Source organism: Culex quinquefasciatus, chromosome 1 (assembly GCF_015732765.1).
Source record: "Culex quinquefasciatus strain JHB chromosome 1, VPISU_Cqui_1.0_pri_paternal, whole genome shotgun sequence".
Lineage (NCBI taxonomy): Eukaryota > Metazoa > Arthropoda > Insecta > Diptera > Culicidae > Culex > Culex quinquefasciatus.
The window spans coordinates 124,380,615-124,399,017 of NC_051861.1; the positions used below are offsets into that span (position 1 = coordinate 124,380,615).

General features: G+C 28.9%; 1 protein-coding gene across 4 annotated transcripts in view; it reads right to left on the reverse strand.

Moving 5' to 3' along the window:
- LOC6050775 overlaps window positions 1–18,403 on the reverse strand; it is a 144,941-nt gene that overhangs the window by 49,962 nt on the left and 76,576 nt on the right. For all 4 annotated transcript variants that reach the window (XM_038251606.1, XM_038251532.1, XM_038251466.1 and 1 more), the window contains exon 7: window positions 13,667–14,072. In XM_038251606.1, coding sequence (XP_038107534.1) covers window positions 13,667–14,072 — 406 coding nt within the window. The remainder of the gene's footprint in view (window positions 1–13,666; window positions 14,073–18,403) is intronic.

Below are 18,403 nucleotides of genomic sequence, written 5' to 3' on the forward strand. Positions count from 1 at the left end.
GAAAATATTCAATTTATTATAATTCGCAATATGGGTACCAAACGATTCGAAATTTTAAATGTATTTTAACTGTTTTATAAATTTTCAAAGAAAATACTCAAATTATCACAAAAACCATATTTTCTCAAAAAAACTCATTTTTTTATAATTCGCAATAGGGGTATCACATGATTCGTAATTTTTGAGATTTAGAGATTTTTGAATGAAATTTCTCTTTGGCCGTTGCCAATATTTCTCTTTGGCCGTTTATGTCCCTCGACTCTGGCCAAAGTCGAGGGGGCAAAAATATAAAAATTGAAATTACAAGCCACGGTATTGACATTTGAATGAAAAAAGTGTTTAAAAATGCGTTTTACATCCACCAGTTGTTTTGCAATCATTAGATTTCAAAATATATAAGTATTGACGAAAATTTTATTTTTTGCGAAAAATAAATTATTTGCGGTGCTGTACATTGGAATTTCATAAAAATTCAAAACATTTTTAAACAAGCCCAAACATGCTAAATTTGATTATCAATGCAGAAAAGGCATTTTAGATTGTTTTCAGTAGATTAGACTTTTATTTTCATGGAAATTTTGAAGTTTTGTGGAAAAACATTTTTTTTGCCCCCTGATTTTTCAGACCAATTTTGAAGGCCCCCCCCCATAACACGACATAAACTTTTAAAAATATTTGCAACGGCCTTATTTTAACAAAAAAATGTATTTTCTCGAAAATACCCAAATTTTTATGATTCGCAATATGGTTATCAAACGATTCCAAATTTTGCATGTATTTTTACTGTTTTAGTTAGAGTTTTTTTTATAAAAAGCAGGTAGAATTTCGTTTTTTATACCCATATTGCGAATTATAAAAAACATGAGTATTTTCGAGAAAATACGATAATTTGTGAAAATTTTAGTATTTCATTCTAAAAACTCTAAAACAGTTAAAAAACATGCAAAATTACGAATCGTTTGATACCCATATTGTGAATTATAAAAAAATGAGTTTTTTCGAGAAAATACGATATTTTGTGAAAATTTTAGTATTTCATTCGAAAATCTCTTAAACAGTTAAAAAACATGCAAAATTTCGAATCGTTTGATACCCTTATTGTGAATCATAAAAATTTTAGTATTTTCGAGAAAATAAGGTATTTTGTGAAGTTTTGAGAATTTCATTCAAAAAACTCTAAAACAGTGAAAATGTGAATTGAATTGAAATGTCAAGCTAATATAGGCGTTAATCCTATTCACTTTTCAATGGTCTGATAGCCGAGCCGGCTGAGGCGCCCGACCTCTCTGTCAGTGCCGGGTTTGAATTCCGTCTTTTGCAACTTTTTTTTATTTGGTATGTAGAAAACCTGCTTTTATGTGCTATTTTAGCATAATTATTTTTTGCTGTGTAGTTTGGGCACAACAAATGTATTTTCAAATTAAAATTAGATTGTTAAACTCTGTCTTTTATTTTTTTTTTTTCAAATTTCTAATCGATGGAAACAGTAAAAAATAATGTAAACTTTATTTTTGTGACAAAGAAACTCAAATTTTAATTATGCGAAAATATTTAACTGAAAGCACCCATTTCCATTTCTAATCTAATCTAATCTAATCAAACACAAGCGCAGCCAGTCCGAAGAAAGCATCCTGGAAGAACATGTGATTAGATTACGCCACATGTTCTTTCTTGTCAATATTAATGATTGTAGTACATTCGAGCATCCCCGAAACGTATTACACTCATAAAAGCGGCCAGGCCAACTGCGTTGCATTAACCGCAGAGAGGATTCTGTGAACGGATCACATTTCACAGAATCTACAGGGGAGGAAGGATGCGTGGACATACCGTACCAAACGCTCCGGGTCAGTTTTGATGTGGTGTGTGTTTTGTATGTGCAGTTTTTGTAAGTGTCGTGAGATTTTGCAATTTGATCATATGTAGTATAGGGGAAGGGTAGGATAAAGGAATCGGATTAGGATTAAAATGAATCATATAGTGAAAAGTTATATACAATTGAGCATTGAATTTAAAAATAATTCCAGGAAGCTGCAACATAAATAACTATTATTAAAAATCAAATACTCCATTGCTGAAGTTGTAATTTTAATTAGATTATGCAATTTGATTAATTATGATATTGAGGAATTGTAGGATAAAGGAAAAGGAGTAGGAGAGGGAATATGAAAATTATAGTAGAAAAATAAATACAAATAAGTAGTAAATTTAAAGTTGATTCCTGGAAGCTGTAAAATAAATAACATTGTTTTAATGGACAAATGGTTCATATGGTTCCATTGCTGAAATTGTAAAAGTCATTAGTTTATGCAATTTGATCGTTTATGGTATGGGTGAATCGTGGGATGAAGGAAACAGTATTGGATAATGTAAAAGCACCCATTTCCATTTTACTTATAAAGAAAAAATGGTTGCGGTTGCGAATTGATTACAAACGCAGGGAAATACATTTTAAATTATTTTACAGTTTAATTGCATTTCTATTTTCATTTAAACTTTTAAGTTTTTTTTTTTTCATCCGACTCAGAGATTCGTACTGATATTTTTTCAAGAAAAACAATAATAAACAACAAAAAAAAGATGTTTGAAAACATATTTTTGAAAGTTTTCATGGAATGCCTTTTGCAGAAATTTCACTACGAATAAATGAATTTTTAGATATCAAATCAAAAATCTATCCACTTTTCAAAACAATCCTCATTTTGAGTTTTGTATTGTTTTAATTTTAGTTTTTTAGATTTGAGTTTGCTAATTTTGTATCGCTGAAATTTTAAAACTTATTGCAGTTTTAATGAAAAAGTAGCAGTAGCAGTTTCCCGTTTTCGCCCATTTCTAGTTTTTGCGTTTGGCGCGTCAAAAACCCCAGTTTTTATTTTATAAAAATCTTAAGGGTTGACATTTCCATTTTTTTTATATGACCAAACACGGCAAAATTGACATTTTTGAGAACACCATAGCGTAGATTACTCTAATGGACAAACACAAAATACAGGTTTAATTATTTTGACCAAGGTTCCTTCCCCATAAAAATGATAATTTTGTTTTTTTTCGGTTAATGCTCGTTTTCAATGGAATATTTAGTATTTTGTATTTTTTGAATCATAAATATCTTGATACAAAATCAAATACCAATTATGTCAATAATGGTCGCAAAGCTTCCTTAAGGCGTATCCTACAACTATTACTTCTTCTTAAACTATCAACTCTAGGTGAAATTAGTTTAATTCCCAATTAACAAGTGCTAGAACATCTGAGCTAGAAAATTTACACATTTCCATGACGAAGTCCAGGCCGCAACCGGCTTAAATCGGCGTCTTTTGAATAGGACCAAATTTTTTTTTTTACGAAGAAATGTCAAATAAGTTTTAATTAATTTTTTGTATTTTTGATTTCAAAAACTTGTATATTTTTGTATTTTTGTATTTTTGTATTTTTGTATTTTAGTATTTTTGTATTTTTGTATTTTTGTATTTTTGTATTTTTGTATTTTTGTATTTTTGTATTTTTGTATTTTTGTATTTTTGTATTTTTGTATTTTTGTATTTTTGTATTTTTGTATTTTTGTATTTTTGTATTTTTGTATTTTTGTATTTTTGTATTTTTGTATTTTTGAATTTTGTATTTTTGTATTTTTGTATTTTTGTATTTTTGTATTTTTGTATTTTTGTATTTTTGTATTTTTGTATTTTGTATTTTTGTATTTTTGTATTTTTGTATTTTGTATTTTTGTATTTTTGTATTTTTGTATTTTTGTATTTTTGTATTTTTGTATTTTTGTATTTTTGTATTTTGTATTTTTGTATTTTGTATTTTTGTATTTTTGTATTTTTGTATTTTTGTATTTTGTATTTTTGTATTTTGTATTTTGTATTTTTGTATTTTGTATTTTTGTATTTTTGTATTTTTGTATTTTGTATTTTGTTTTTGTGTTTCTGTATTTTGTATTTCTGTATTTTGTATTTTTGTATTTTTGTATTTTGTATTTTTGTATTTTTGTATTTTTGTATTTTTGTATTTTTGTATTTTTGTATTTTTGTATTTTTGTATTTTTGTATTTTGTATTTTTGTATTTTTGTATTTTTGTATTTTGTATTTTTGTATTTTGTATTTTTGTATTTTTGTATTTTGTATTTTTGTATTTTTGTATTTTTGTATTTTTGTATTTTTGTATTTTTGTATTTTTATATTTTTATATTTTTGTATTTTGTATTTTGTATTTTGTATTTTTGTATTTTTGTATTTTTGTATTTTTGTATTTTTGTATTTTTGTATTTTTGTATTTTTGTATTTTTGTATTTTTGTATTTTTGTATTTTTGTATTTTTGTATTTTTGTATTTTTGTATTTTTGTATTTTTGTATTTTTGTATTTTTGTATTTTTGTATTTTTGTATTTTTGCATTTTTGATTTTTGCATTTTTGTACTTTTATACTTTTGTATCTTGAATTTTTGTATCCTACGCCCATGTCTTCATCCCCAACAGCTCAATCCATCAACCTTTAAAAATTTCACGTCTGCCTCACTCTCAGGGCCCAAAAGTGCGCCAATTTCCTACCACTTATTTCCCCACTCAAACCGATCTCCGTCGTCAATTTCCTTCTCGTTTCTTCTCCTTTCATCGATTTCGGCCCAGGTCTCAATCAAACTGTTTCAACTTTTTTTTCCATCAAATTTCGATCAAAGTGCCCCTTCGGGCTTGCCCACAATTAATTAACCAGCAAAAAATTGGCCCGCGTAATGAGCGCTGATTGGGCGCGGAATTTTACGAGACTCTCACGCAGCTTTTTTTTTCTCTCTCGGTGTCTAACCGTTTTTCATTGAGGGTTTTTTTTTATTTCTGCGTTCAATTTCACACCACGAGCATTTGGGGGGGAGAGGGGAGGGGTGCTGAAATTTGAAACCTCCGAAAATTGATGCTCGTGAGATATGGACTAGATTTCCGCGGGAGGGATAATTTGACGGTGGGAAAAAATTAGGTTGGATGATTTGTCGGACTTGAAGCAGCTTGAAATTTTTTTTTTGAGTTTGAAGAAAAATGTCAAAATTTGGTTATATATAGTTCCAATTATTTAGAGAAAATATTTTGAGCAAGGTTTCTTTTAACATTAATATTCATAAATTGGAACAATGAAACTGAAAACTTTGGAAATCTGGCAACCCTGTCATAAATTATCACCACTTAACAAAGATAAATCGAACGGTTCATGCAGACGTTGTCAGTTTATATTAACGTGACTTTCAGTATTTAATATTTTTTTTAAATTTGATTTTCTAATTATTTATGAAATTTGTAGATCTGGCAGCCCTGTCATAAGATATTGCCACTTCAACCGGATTTGAAGTTTTGGAGGCATCGACTGGTTTTCGGCAGTTCCAAAATTTTAATACAAAATTTTAATTATTTTTTTTTAAATTCACCTCTCGATCACCAACACTTCATCAACGTTAATTAAAGTTTAGCAGTCAAATTGTAGCAGTTACCGCAGTTGGCTTCCCCCTCAATACAATGCCCAAATTTCGCATGCCCAAAAATGTTTCCAAGCTGTTTTTCCATTCGTAAATTTGTTCAATTTCACTTGCAGCTCGGTTAAATAACTCCGACAGAGGAAAATGTATCAATCAGGCTCAATAAAAACAGATTACTAAATTTGGTGTACGATTTCATCGTCGAGAGGTGGCTGCAATTGCTGCCTCAGCATATACAACCGGTTTATTTTTTTGTGTGCTGGGAAACCGAAATTTGCCTACATAATAATATCATCTTAAGGTGCGAGTCATCATTATTTTTTTCGGTGGCTGGCTCTTTAAGGTTGCCGCAAATCTCGCCGCAAACACAAGTAACATCAATAAAATGCATTACGTTATACCGACGACTTGAAACTCCAAACTCGGATCGGTTGTTTATGCTCGGTAACCAATCTCTTAAAAGTCCATCTCTCAGCAGAAAAATTGTTTGGATTTTTTAAGGCGGTCGGTGCGGTAGAAGCAACACAAACATCCATCAAAAGATTGGTCTAGAAATAACAATAACACCAAAATTGACGACTAGTACCACCGCTATAGACTCTCTTTATGGATTATGTGATCGGTGGACCTCACGTGGTGGTGGGTCTCCTCATCGGGGCGTTTTTGTTTTTGTGGCTCCCTTCTATAAAAAAGTGAACAAGAAAGAAAAAAAACACGATAATAATCGGTTACGACTAGCGAGGCTTCGACCGACTGACTCTTGGCAGCAGTAGGTCTCAAGATGAAAAGCCGCTGATTGGTTTTTATTGCTGATATGTGATGGCGACCCCGAAATCGCAATTGGGTGATCTGATGGGACGCGATTGTTTCAGTTTTTTTTGTAGGTCTTTTGGCAGTGGGTTACAAGTTGCAAGTGCAGTTCGATTGGATCTTTTTGTTGAATTTTTGGAAACATTCCAGAAATTTAAAAACTGCTGCAAACTAAAAGCTTTATTCGTTTCGTTAAGAAATTTGATCAAATTATTTACATCGTGGTACAAAATCTAATACCAATTATGTCAAAAATGGTCGCAAAGCTTGCTTAAGGCGTATCCTACCCTTTTTACTTGGCGTTAAACTATCAAATCTAAGTGAAGTGGGTTTTATTCTTAAATAACAAGTGCTAGAACATTTGAGCTAGAAAATTAACACATTTCCATGACGAAGTCCAGGACGCAACCAGCTTAAAGGCTAGTTTGGAGATCGGAAGAAAAGGGGTCAAGAAACAGCTTTACGAACAGCAGAACAAAGGAGAGGGAGCGATTTCTTGGGGCTTTTCTTCACCCTCTCTGACTTGCTTGCGCTGCCGCTGCTGCCATTTGATTTTTTTTCTTGACCGGTTTCTTCCGAAGTGCGTATACCGCTTAAATCAGGGTCTATTGAAGAGGACCAAAATGTTTATTTTATGAACAAATCGCAGACTTTAAAAATGTTGCAATCGAACCATTGTGAACTTGGGAAAAGAAAGCAGTTTTATTTAGCCCAAATCGGGTCAAATTTGATAAGAATGACTTTTTGAGATTTTTTTTCAAGAATGTTGACACGTCACAAGCCGGAATCGATGCAAACCGGTACCGGTAATTTGAACCGGTACAACCAATTCGGTTCAAATTTGTCAAAAATGATTTTTTAATGTTAGCTTGATTTTATAAAATTATTTGGAAAATGTTGACTCCTCAAATATTGTGGTTTCATTGACCGTGACTATTTTTGTCAAAATTATGTTTAATAGTACATTTTGATAAAGAATTTGTAATTAAAGTTTTTTTTAAACAAAGGTCGGTGGTAATATTTTTCAAAGTTTAAATCGCCCACCTTTAAAAATTCGCACGAAAAATCGAGGGGGCAAACTTTTTTTTTTCAATGGATTTCAAAATTTTAATAGAAGGAGAAGTTCAATAAACTGTAAGCAACTTTATTTTTTTGTGAGTACTTTCTAAGTACAGTACCACTATATTTGATATTTAGAAAATAATGCTTTTTAAAACAATTTTTCATTCAAATGTTGAAAACATGGCTTGTAATTTAAATTTAGGAAAAACTAGAAATTTCTCAAATTCGTTGATTCTAAGAATCCCTTAAATTCTATAATTCAAAAACTCTAAATTTCTTGAAATTCCTTAAATTTTGTAAGCATATTCTGAAACAAAAAAGAAAATTAGAAAAATATTGAATTATACACTTAAATGTTTTTTTTTTACACTTGCAGAATTTTCAATAATTTCTGTAAATTTGTGATTTTTTGTAATTTTAATGATTTAAGAAATGTATGCAATAATGGAATTTTAATAAGTTTTTAAAATTACGGAATTTCAGGAATTAAAGGAAATTTATAAATTTCTGTGATTTAAGGAATTTATTATTTTTTTATTTCAGAAATTCTGAGATTTTTGGAATTTTATGATTTTTTGCCATTGAGTAATACTCTACGAAATCGGTCTTTTGCCTTCCTCACTGAGGTAAGGCTATAATCCTGCTCGAAAAATGAACTTTTGAAAAACAGCTCGTAGACCTATATTAATGTATACCTATCGACTCAGAATCGAAAACTGAACAAATGTCTGTGTGTGTGTGTGTATGTGTGTGCGTATTCCCCTTGGTGCTCAAAATTCTTGCCAAGTTTTCTCGGCACTGGCTGATCCGATTTGAGTCAAATAAGTTGCATTCGATCCGGTTTGGTGCCCCATACTGCACTATTGAATTGTTTGAAGATCCGATAAGTAGTTCAAAAGTTATGTATAAAAAAGTGTCAGAGTTGCGAATCGGATCTCACATAAATGCATGTAAACTATATCCAGACCCATCACCCGACCCATCGTTGGTTAGGTTATCAAAAGACCTTTCCAACGAGTACAAAACATTGAAGTTCTGGCAACCCTGTCTCAAGTTATGACCACTTAAGTGATATTTATGTACTTTTTTGATGCCGGATCTCACTTAAATGTATGTAAACTATGTCCGGATCCATCATCCAACCCATCGTTGGATTGGTAATCAAAAGACCTTTCCAATGAGTTCAATTTATTGAAGATCTGGCAACCCTGTCTGGAGTTATGACCACTTAAGTAATATTTATGTACTTTTTTGATGCCGGATCTCACTTAAATGTATGTAAACTATGTCCGGATCCATCATCCAACCCATCGTTGGGTAGGTCATCAAAATACCTTTCCAATGAGTCCAATACATTGAAGATCTGGCAACCCTGTCTCAAGTTATGACCACTTAAGTGATATTTATGTACTTTTTTGATGCCGGATCTCATTTAAATGCATGTAAACTATGTCCGGATCCATTATCCAACCCATCGTTGGATTGGTAATCAAAAGACCTTTCCAATGAGTCCAATACATTGAAGATCTGGCAACCCTGTCTCAAATTATGACCACTTAAGTGATATTTATGTACTTTTTTGATGCCGGATCTCACTTAAATGTATGTAAACTATGTCCGGATCCATTATCCAACCCATCGTTGGATAGGTCATCAAAAGACCTTTCCAATGAGTCCAATACATTGAAGATCTGGCAACCCTGTCTCAAGTTATGACCACTTAAGTGATATTTATGTACTTTTTTGATGCCGGATCTCACATAAATGCATGTAAACTATGTCCGGATCCATTATCCAACCTATCGTTGGATAGGTCATCAAAAGACCTTTCCAATGAGTCCAATACATTGAAGATCTGGCAACCCTGTCTCAAGTTATGACCACTTAAGTGATATTTATGTACTTTTTTATGCCGGATCTCACTTAAATGTATGTAAACTATGTCCGGATCCATTATCCAACCCATCGTTGGATAGGTCATCAAAAGACCTTTCCAATGAGTCCAATACATTGAAGATCTGGCAACCCTGTCTCAAGTTATGACCACTTAAGTGATATTTATGTACTTTTTTGATGCCGGATCTCACATAAATGCATGTAAACTATGTCCGGATCCATTATCCAACCCATCGTTGGATAGGTCATCAAAAGACTTTTCCAATGAGTCCAAAACATTGAAGATCTGGCAACCCTGTCTCAAGTTATGACCACTTAAGTGATATTTATGTACTTTTTAGATGCCGGATCTCACTTAAATGTATGTAAACTATGCCCGGATTCATCATCCAACCCATCGTTGAGTAGGTAATCAAAATACCTTTCCAATGAGTCCAATACATTGAAGATCTGGCAACCCTGTCTCAAGTTATGACCACTTAAGTGATATTTATGTACTTTTTTGATGCCGGATCTCACATAAATGCATGTAAACTATGTCCGGATTCATCTTCCGACCGATCGTTGGTAAGGTAATCAAAAGACCTTTCTAATGAGTCCAAAACATTGAAGATCTGACAACGCTCAGTCTCAAGTTATGACCGCTTAAGTTACATTTGTGTATTTCTTTATTGAGAAACAAACCTTACCTGACAAAGTTCGTTCTGCCTTTTTTCGTTTGTTGACGTTTTTGACTTATTTGCTTATTCAGCCTCCTGTGATCAAATCTTGGTTTAACCTTTCCCATACAATCTGCAAATTTTCCGGAATCGGTTCCAGAGAGGCCAAAGTTGTAACTTTTTGGCACTCACGAACATACCATACGAACCCAACGCAACAAAGAGCACCTCGATCGGACGTTCCGTGTTGAATTGATTGGCGTTCGAACAAAACCGTCAACATTTTGTATACATATAGAAGATAGATAAAATTTGTGTCCAAACTCATAATATCACCAAATGTTGGTAAGAAGTGAGGAAGGCACCATTCACATAGGTGGATTAAGCTAGTTTTTTATTCAATTTTAATTTTTGTATTTTTTAATCCGACTGAAACTTTTTTGGTGCCTTCGGTATGCCCAAAGAAGCCATTTTGCATCATTAGTTTGTCCATATAATTTTCCATACAAATTTGGCAGCTGGCCATACAAAAATGATGAATTAAAATTCAACAATCTGTATCTTTTGAAGGAATTTTTTGATCGATTTGGTGTCTTCGGCAAAGTTGTAGGTATGGATACGGACTACACTGGAAAAAAATGATACAAGGTTAAAAAAAATTTGGTGATTTTTTATTTAACCTTTTAACACTAAAACTTGATCTGCAAAAAAACACTATTTTTTTTTTTGGTATGTTTTAGAGGACATAAAATGCCAACTTTTCAGAAATTTCCAGGTTGTGCAAAGAATCATTGACCGAGTTATGAATTTTTGAATCAATACTGATTTTTTCAAAAAATCGAAATATTGGTCGCAAAAAATGTTCAACTTCATTTTTCGATGTAAAATTAAATTTGCAATCAAAAAGTACTTCTGTGAAATTTTGATAAAGTGCACCGTTTTCAAGTTAAATCCATATTTAGGTGACTTTTTTTGAAAATAGTCGCAGTTTTTACTTTTTTAAAATTAGTGCACATGTTTGCACACTTTTAGAAAAAATATTTTTGAAATGCTGAGAAAATTCTCTATATTTTGCTTCTTCGGACTTCGTTGATACGACCATTAGTTGCTGAGATATTGCAATGCAAAGGTTTAAACACAGGAAAATTGATGCTTTCTAAGTCTCACCCAAACAACCCAACATTTTCAATGTCGATATCTCAGCAACTAATGATCCGATTTTCAATGTTAAAATATGAAACATTTGTGAAATTTTCCGATCTTTTCGAAAACAATATTTTCAAAACTTTCAAGTCAAGAATAACATTTTAAAGGGTGTAATATTGAATGTTTGGCCATCATTTGTACATCATTTTTGTATGGACAGCTGCCAAATTTGTATGGAAAATTATATGGACAAACTAATGATGCAAAATGGCTTCTTTGGGCATACCGAAGGCACAAAAAAAAATCAGTCGGATTAAAAAATATATTAAAAAATTTCAGCAGTTTAAGGAATTTTGTGATTTTTTTGTGATTTTAGGAATTTATTGTGTGATTTTGAAAGTTAAAATATATTTTTTCTGAATTTTTTCTGAGATTTTTGAAATTTTAAGATTTTCTTGCCATTTTAAATTATGAAACATTTCTAAAATTTTAGAAACGGCCTAATTTAAAAAATGAGAAAAATTAATGTAAATTATTTCGAAAAATTGTGAAGGGAGAAACACAATTTGACTAATTTTATTTTTTTTACATTTACGGATTCAAGGAATTTTATGAATTTGTGTAATTTTCAAGTTAAAATATATTTTTGTAATTTTAGCAAATTCTTAGATTTTTGTAATTTTAAGATTTTTTAAGCCAATTCAGATTTAAAAGAATTTCTGGAATTTTTGAAATGGCCAAAAAAAAAAATAATGTAAATTATTTTGAAAAATTGTGAAGGGATTTTGATTTGACTAATTTTATAAGAAAGAATTTTTATGTGTATAGTGTGCCTCTATGTAGGCTTCGATCTAGTAATTCGGCAAAAGTCTATTTTTCAACCGATTTTTGATCTGCAAAAAGCATTGGAAAGAAAAACTCTCAAAATTTAAAAAAAACTAAGGTTGTTTTCTGCGACTTTGCCAATGCTTAAAAAACAAAAAAAACTAAGGTGACTAACATTTCCGATAGGATTGGTTAAAATAAGTATGCAGTGATTTTTGTAATGTCCCAGACTATGCTTCAACACAATTTTCTACAATTTAAATAACAATGGTATCGTTCTATAGCCGTAAATGTGAGCAACAAGCAAAAAAAAAAAAAAAAAACACGAATGAGTGGCTGTAAAATATGAAAAAAAAACTAAAAACAGGTGGTAGGATAAGCCAAATACTATCAAAACAAATATAAACTAAATATGAGACATGCAAATAAAAATAGTAAAAATGAAACAAGAAAAAAACAAAAAAAACAAGAGAAGTAAAGTTTTTAGTAGAACAAAAGTTGTTAAAAATAACCTCCTGAACACAGGAAAAATGAAAAAAAATCAAAAAAATGTTTCCATTAGAGGGAGCCTGATCTCTTAAAATATATTTCCAAAGTTTTAATAATCATGATCAACACTTTTAAAGTACGCCCTTTTGAAACAAACATTTTTCTTGAAGTGATCAGGAAATTTCACGAATGACTGGTATTTGAAAATTATTTGTTGTTTGGATATCCCTTCGAAAACTTTCTTGTAATTGTATTTTTATAAAGGGCTTTTCGTTACTGAAAAGCCAAATTTTGAAAATTTCTTAGACGATTCCATAGGTTATTTTCTCAACTTACGACACTTTGAAACAAATAAGTACTTTTTGAAAAATTATGTAAAGACTATATTTGTGTGAAATTCGATTAATTTAAAAAAAATCAAAATTTCATCAAAAAAACATGAATCAGCGAAAAAAAAACTGCCCATACTTCTCTTAGGCTGGACAAATTAAACAAAATTGAGAAAAAAAATTCAAATTGGAGGTCCAGATGTTTGATGAGAAGCGTTGAGCAACGACCCTGTGGCAGAACAACTAATGCTCAATTTCCTCAAAGATGCGGACCTATACCATAACATATAACTGTTAAAAATACTTTGTAATTGAACTCTAAAGGGCCTCTCATTGTAAAGTCCTTTTTCCTTAAACTGAGCTGAACCAGCCTCCGGCTGTTAGCTCATTAATAAAGATAAATAATAATAATAAATAGAACATGTAAGACACGAGAAAAAAAAATTCTTGAAAACTTGAAAGTGAAAGTGAGGGGGATATGGGAGGCAGCCTATCTCGCCAAGAGAAAGGGTAAAGAACCAGTGCCCTCCCTAAGTCGGCGCCTTTGCAAGTGACCAATTTGTTAAATATATTGATTGATATCGAACTGACCTTCGATGAAAGGAAAGACTGAAGAATTCATCGAAGAAGAAGGAAAACGAGAAATCGGAAGAAATTTGGAAAATTGAAAGACGATTGTAGTTTTCAGCTTATTTTAAATTTTCCATTAAAAAAAACAGAAAGGCTTTATGCAAAAGCTTCTAGACTAAAAGCTTAAACCACTTCAACCCACAACCAACTAAGAGAAAAAGAAAAGAAAGCTTGTTCATACCAAGCTTCCAATCATCATAAGCTTTTTACAACATATCGAAGCAAGCTTTATGGCAAAGCTCCACTCCTCGCAGATCTTCAAACGATCACCCACTTCAACCCACCACCCCAAAAGAGAAAACTCAAAAGCTCCCATTTTCCTTTCATCGACGATCAAAAAGCTCAACAAACTCACCTCGTCCGTCGTTCATCGATCCGCTGCGTTTCACGTTTTTACTGCTGCTCGCACCACTGTTGCTCCTCTCAACCCCTCCAACTCCTCCATTTGCGATCGCAGCGCCACCATTCGGCAGGGAGTGACGCTGCGCCAGTTTGGTCCGCTCGTGGGTGTCCTCCGGCGAGCAGACACTCTCGTACGCGTTGTCGTTGTTCCGCAGGTCGGCGGCTGACGTCTGCCGGCTGCCGGACGACTTCTGCTGGCTTCCGTTGGCTTTGCCCAGGTTTGTCGTTTTGTAGTTTTTCGGCAGATCGTACGGCCGATGTTTGCCGTTGGATTGTTGCTGTTGCTGCTGTTGTTGCTGTTGCTGTTCGTACAGGTTGTTGCGTTTGTTGATGAGCATTTGCTCCTTGTTGCTGACAGTCTGGAAGTTGGGAGGGATATAAATATAAACAAATTTGTCGGGTTTTTTATAATCAGCGATTCTCTCTGAATTCGCATGATTTAATGATTTTTATTTATATTTTTTTGAATGATTTGTTGGTATTTGAATATTCAAAAATCTGCGTCTCTGGAAGGAATCTTTATAATTTTCTTATTCATTCGGAACAGTCGTTAAAATTTAGCACTGCAAACTGACAATAACTTGGCGACTATTGGTTCGACTTTCAATGTTAAAAAGTGAAATCACTGTGAAATTTTTCAATTATTTGAAAAAAAATCATTTGGACACGCCCTTAACCGATTTAGAACCACCAAACTTGGAAGGAACGTTCATCTCGATCAGAGGCGCCGACTAGTCCAAAATGTTGGGGGGGCACGGATGTTTTCCGAAATCGTTAGGTGAGAGTGGCGATTTGAGTTTATTGTATATCACGAATTTTACCAATTTGAATATTACGATGTAGTAAGAGTTTTTTTCATCCGGAATCCATTTTTTTTTTGAAAAAGATAATTTATTAAAACGTGATTGAGAATGTTTTTTGGGGGAATTTTTTATATGTTTGGAAGGCGAATTCCTTCTAATTGGCATATTCTCACTTATTTTCCAGAAGTAACAGTCAATAATAAAAATTATCAGGTATTTAAAATTCAACAACACAAATATTCTAAAAATGAAAACAAAAGTAAAAAGCAAAAATTTAGAACTTTAGAAATGGGAAAATACACATTAAAAAACAACATTTTTTTCAAATCTGCAATTTAGAAAAAATAAATATTCCAAAATTGAAAAAAGTTTAAAACCCTAGGGTTAAAAACTCATGGCTTAAAAATGTTAAGAAATCAAAAGTTGAAATTCAGAAATTTAAAAAATCAGAAATTTGGAAATTACAAAAAAAAACAATGTTTAAAAATAATCGAAAATTTAACATCAATTTATTTGTTCAGAATTTAAGAATTTAAGAATTTTTAGAATTTAAGAATTTAAGAATTTAAGAATTAAAGAATTAAAGAATTAAAGAATTAAAGAATTAAAGAATTAAAGAATTAAAGAATTAAAGAATTAAAGAATTAAAGAATTAAAGAATTAAAGAATTAAAGAATTTAAGAATTTAAGAATTAAAGAATTTAAGAATTTAAGAATTTAAGAATTTAAGAATTTAAGAATTTAAGAATTTAAGAATTTAAGAATTTAAGAATTTAAGAATTTAAGAATTTAAGAATTTAAGAATTTAAGAATTTAAGAATTTAAGAATTTAAGAATTTAAGAATTTAAGAATTTAAGAATTTAAGAATTTAAGAATTTAAGAACTTAAGAATTTAAGAATTTAAGAATTTAAGAATTTAAGAATTTAAGAATTTAAGAATTTAAGAATTTAAGAATTTAAGAATTTAAGAATTTAAGAATTTAAGAATTTAAGAATTTAAGAATTTAAGAATTTAAGAATTTAAGAATTTAAGAATTTAAGAATTTAAGAATTTAAGAATTTAAGAATTTAAGAATTTAAGAATTTAAGAATTTAAGAATTTAAGAATTTAAGAATTTAAGAATTTAAGAATTTAAGAATTTAAGAATTTAAGAATTTAAGAATTTAAGAATTTAAGAATTTAAGAATTTAAGAATTTAAGAATTTAAGAATTTAAGAATTTAAGAATTTAAGAATTTAAGAATTTAAGAATTTAAGAATTTAAGAATTTAAGAATTTAAGAATTTAAGAATTTAAGAATTTAAGAATTTAAGAATTTAAGAATTTAAGAATTTAAGAATTTAAGAATTTAAGAATTTAAGAATTTAAGAATTTAAGAATTTAAGAATTTAAGAATTTAAGAATTTAAGAATTTAAGAATTTAAGAATTTAAGAATTTAAGAATTTAAGAATTTAAGAATTTAAGAATTTAAGAATTTAAGAATTTAAGAATTTAAGAATTTAAGAATTTAAGAATTTAAGAATTTAAGAATTTAAGAATTTAAGAATTTAAGAATTTAAGAATTTAAGAATTTAAGAATTTAAGAATTTAAATTTAAGAATTTAAGAATTTAAGAATTTAAGAATTTAAGAATTTAAGAATTTAAGAATTTAAGAATTTAAGAATTAAAGAATTTAAGAATTTAAGAATTTAAGAATTTAAGAATTTAAGAATTTAAGAATTTAAGAATTTAAGAATTTAAGAATTTAAGAATTTAAGAATTTAAGAATTTAAGAATTTAAGAATTTAAGAATTTAAGAATTTAAGAATTTAAGAATTTAAGAATTTAAGAATTTAAGAATTTAAGAATTTAAGAATTTAAGAATTTAAGAATTTAAGAATTTAAGAATTTAAGAATTTAAGAATTTAAGAATTTAAGAATTTAAGAATTTAAGAATTTAAGAATTTAAGAATTTAAGAATTTAAGAATTTAAGAATTTAAGAATTTAAGAATTTAAGAATTTAAGAATTTAAGAATTTAAGAATTTAAGAATTTAAGAATTTAAGAATTTAAGAATTTAAGAATTTAAGAATTTAAGAATTTAAGAATTTAAGAATTTAAGAATTTAAGAATTTAAGAATTTAAGAATTTAAGAATTTAAGAATTTAAGAATTTAAGAATTTAAGAATTTAAGAATTTAAGAATTTAAGAATTTAAGAATTTAAGAATTTAAGAATTTAAGAATTTAAGAATTTAAGAATTTAAGAATTTAAGAATTTAAGAATTTAAGAATTTAAGAATTTAAGAATTTAAGAATTTAAGAATTTAAGAATTTAAGAATTTAAGAATTTAAGAATTTAAGAATTTAAGAATTTAAGAATTTAAGAATTTAAGAATTTAAGAATTTAAGAATTTAAGAATTTAAGAATTTAAGAATTTAAGAATTTAAGAATTTAAGAATTTAAGAATTTAAGAATTTAAGAATTTAAGAATTTAAGAATTTAAGAATTTAAGAATTTAAGAATTTAAGAATTTAAGAATTTAAGAATTTAAGAATTTAAGAATTTAAGAATTTAAGAATTTAAGAATTTAAGAATTTAAGAATTTAAGAATTTAAGAATTTAAGAATTTAAGAATTTAAGAATTTAAGAATTTAAGAATTTAAGAATTTAAGAATTTAAGAATTTAAGAATTTAAGAATTTAAGAATTTAAGAATTTAAGAATTTAAGAATTTAAGAATTTAAGAATTTAAGAATTTAAGAATTTAAGAATTTAAGAATTTAAGAATTTAAGAATTTTAAGAATTTAAGAATTTAAGAATTTAAGAATTTAAGAATTTAAGAATTTAAGAATTTAAGAATTTAAGAATTTAAGAATTTAAGAATTTAAGAATTTAAGAATTTAAGAATTTAAGAATTTAAGAATTTAAGAATTTAAGAATTTAAGAATTTAAGAATTTAAGAATTTATGAATTTAAGAATTTAAGAATTTAAGAATTTAAGAATTTAAGAATTTAAGAATTTAAGAATTTAAGAATTTAAGAATTTAAGAATTTAAGAATTTAAGAATTTAAGAATTTAAGAATTTAAGAATTTAAGAATTTAAGAATTTAAGAATTTAAGAATTTAAGAATTTAAGAATTTAAGAATTTAAGAATTTAAGAATTTCAGAATTTCAGAATTTCAGAATTTCAGAATTTCAGAATTTCAGAATTTCAGAATTTCAGAATTTCAGAATTTCAGAATTTCAGAATTTCAGAATTTCAGAATTTCAGAATTTCAGAATTTCAGAATTTCAGAATTTCAGAATTTCAGAATTTCAGAATTTCAGAATTTCAGAATTTCAGAATTTCAGAATTTCAGAATTTCAGAATTTCAGAATTTCAGAATTTCAGAATTTCAGAATTTAGGAATTTCAGAATTTCAGAATTTCAGAATTTCAGAATTTCAGAATTTCAGAATTTCAGAATTTAGGAATTTCAGAATTTCAGAATTTCAGAATTTAAGAATAACCAAAAAGATACACAAACGGTTTTTAATAAAATCAAAAAAGGCATTATAACAATTTGATACGACCAAAAATTTGCAATTTTTAAAAAGAAATAAAAAAATTACCTAAGATTACTCAAAAAATCGAATTTATCAGCATTTTTTTAAATGTAAAGCTGTCATCAAATGACCATTTTGAAAAGTGTTTCAGTTCATTTTCGCTAAATCCTGATCTACAATGGCAAATCGCAGAATGTTGCGTCTGAAAACTTGATGATTGTTTTAACAAGAGTTTGCGTAAGTTTGCTCTTGTATACTAAGCTTGCTGGTTTTCCTACCTAGTTAGCATAAGAGAGCGCAGTAGTATAGATGAAACGTTGTCGATTTAAAAAACAACAAATGTTTTTGAACTATTT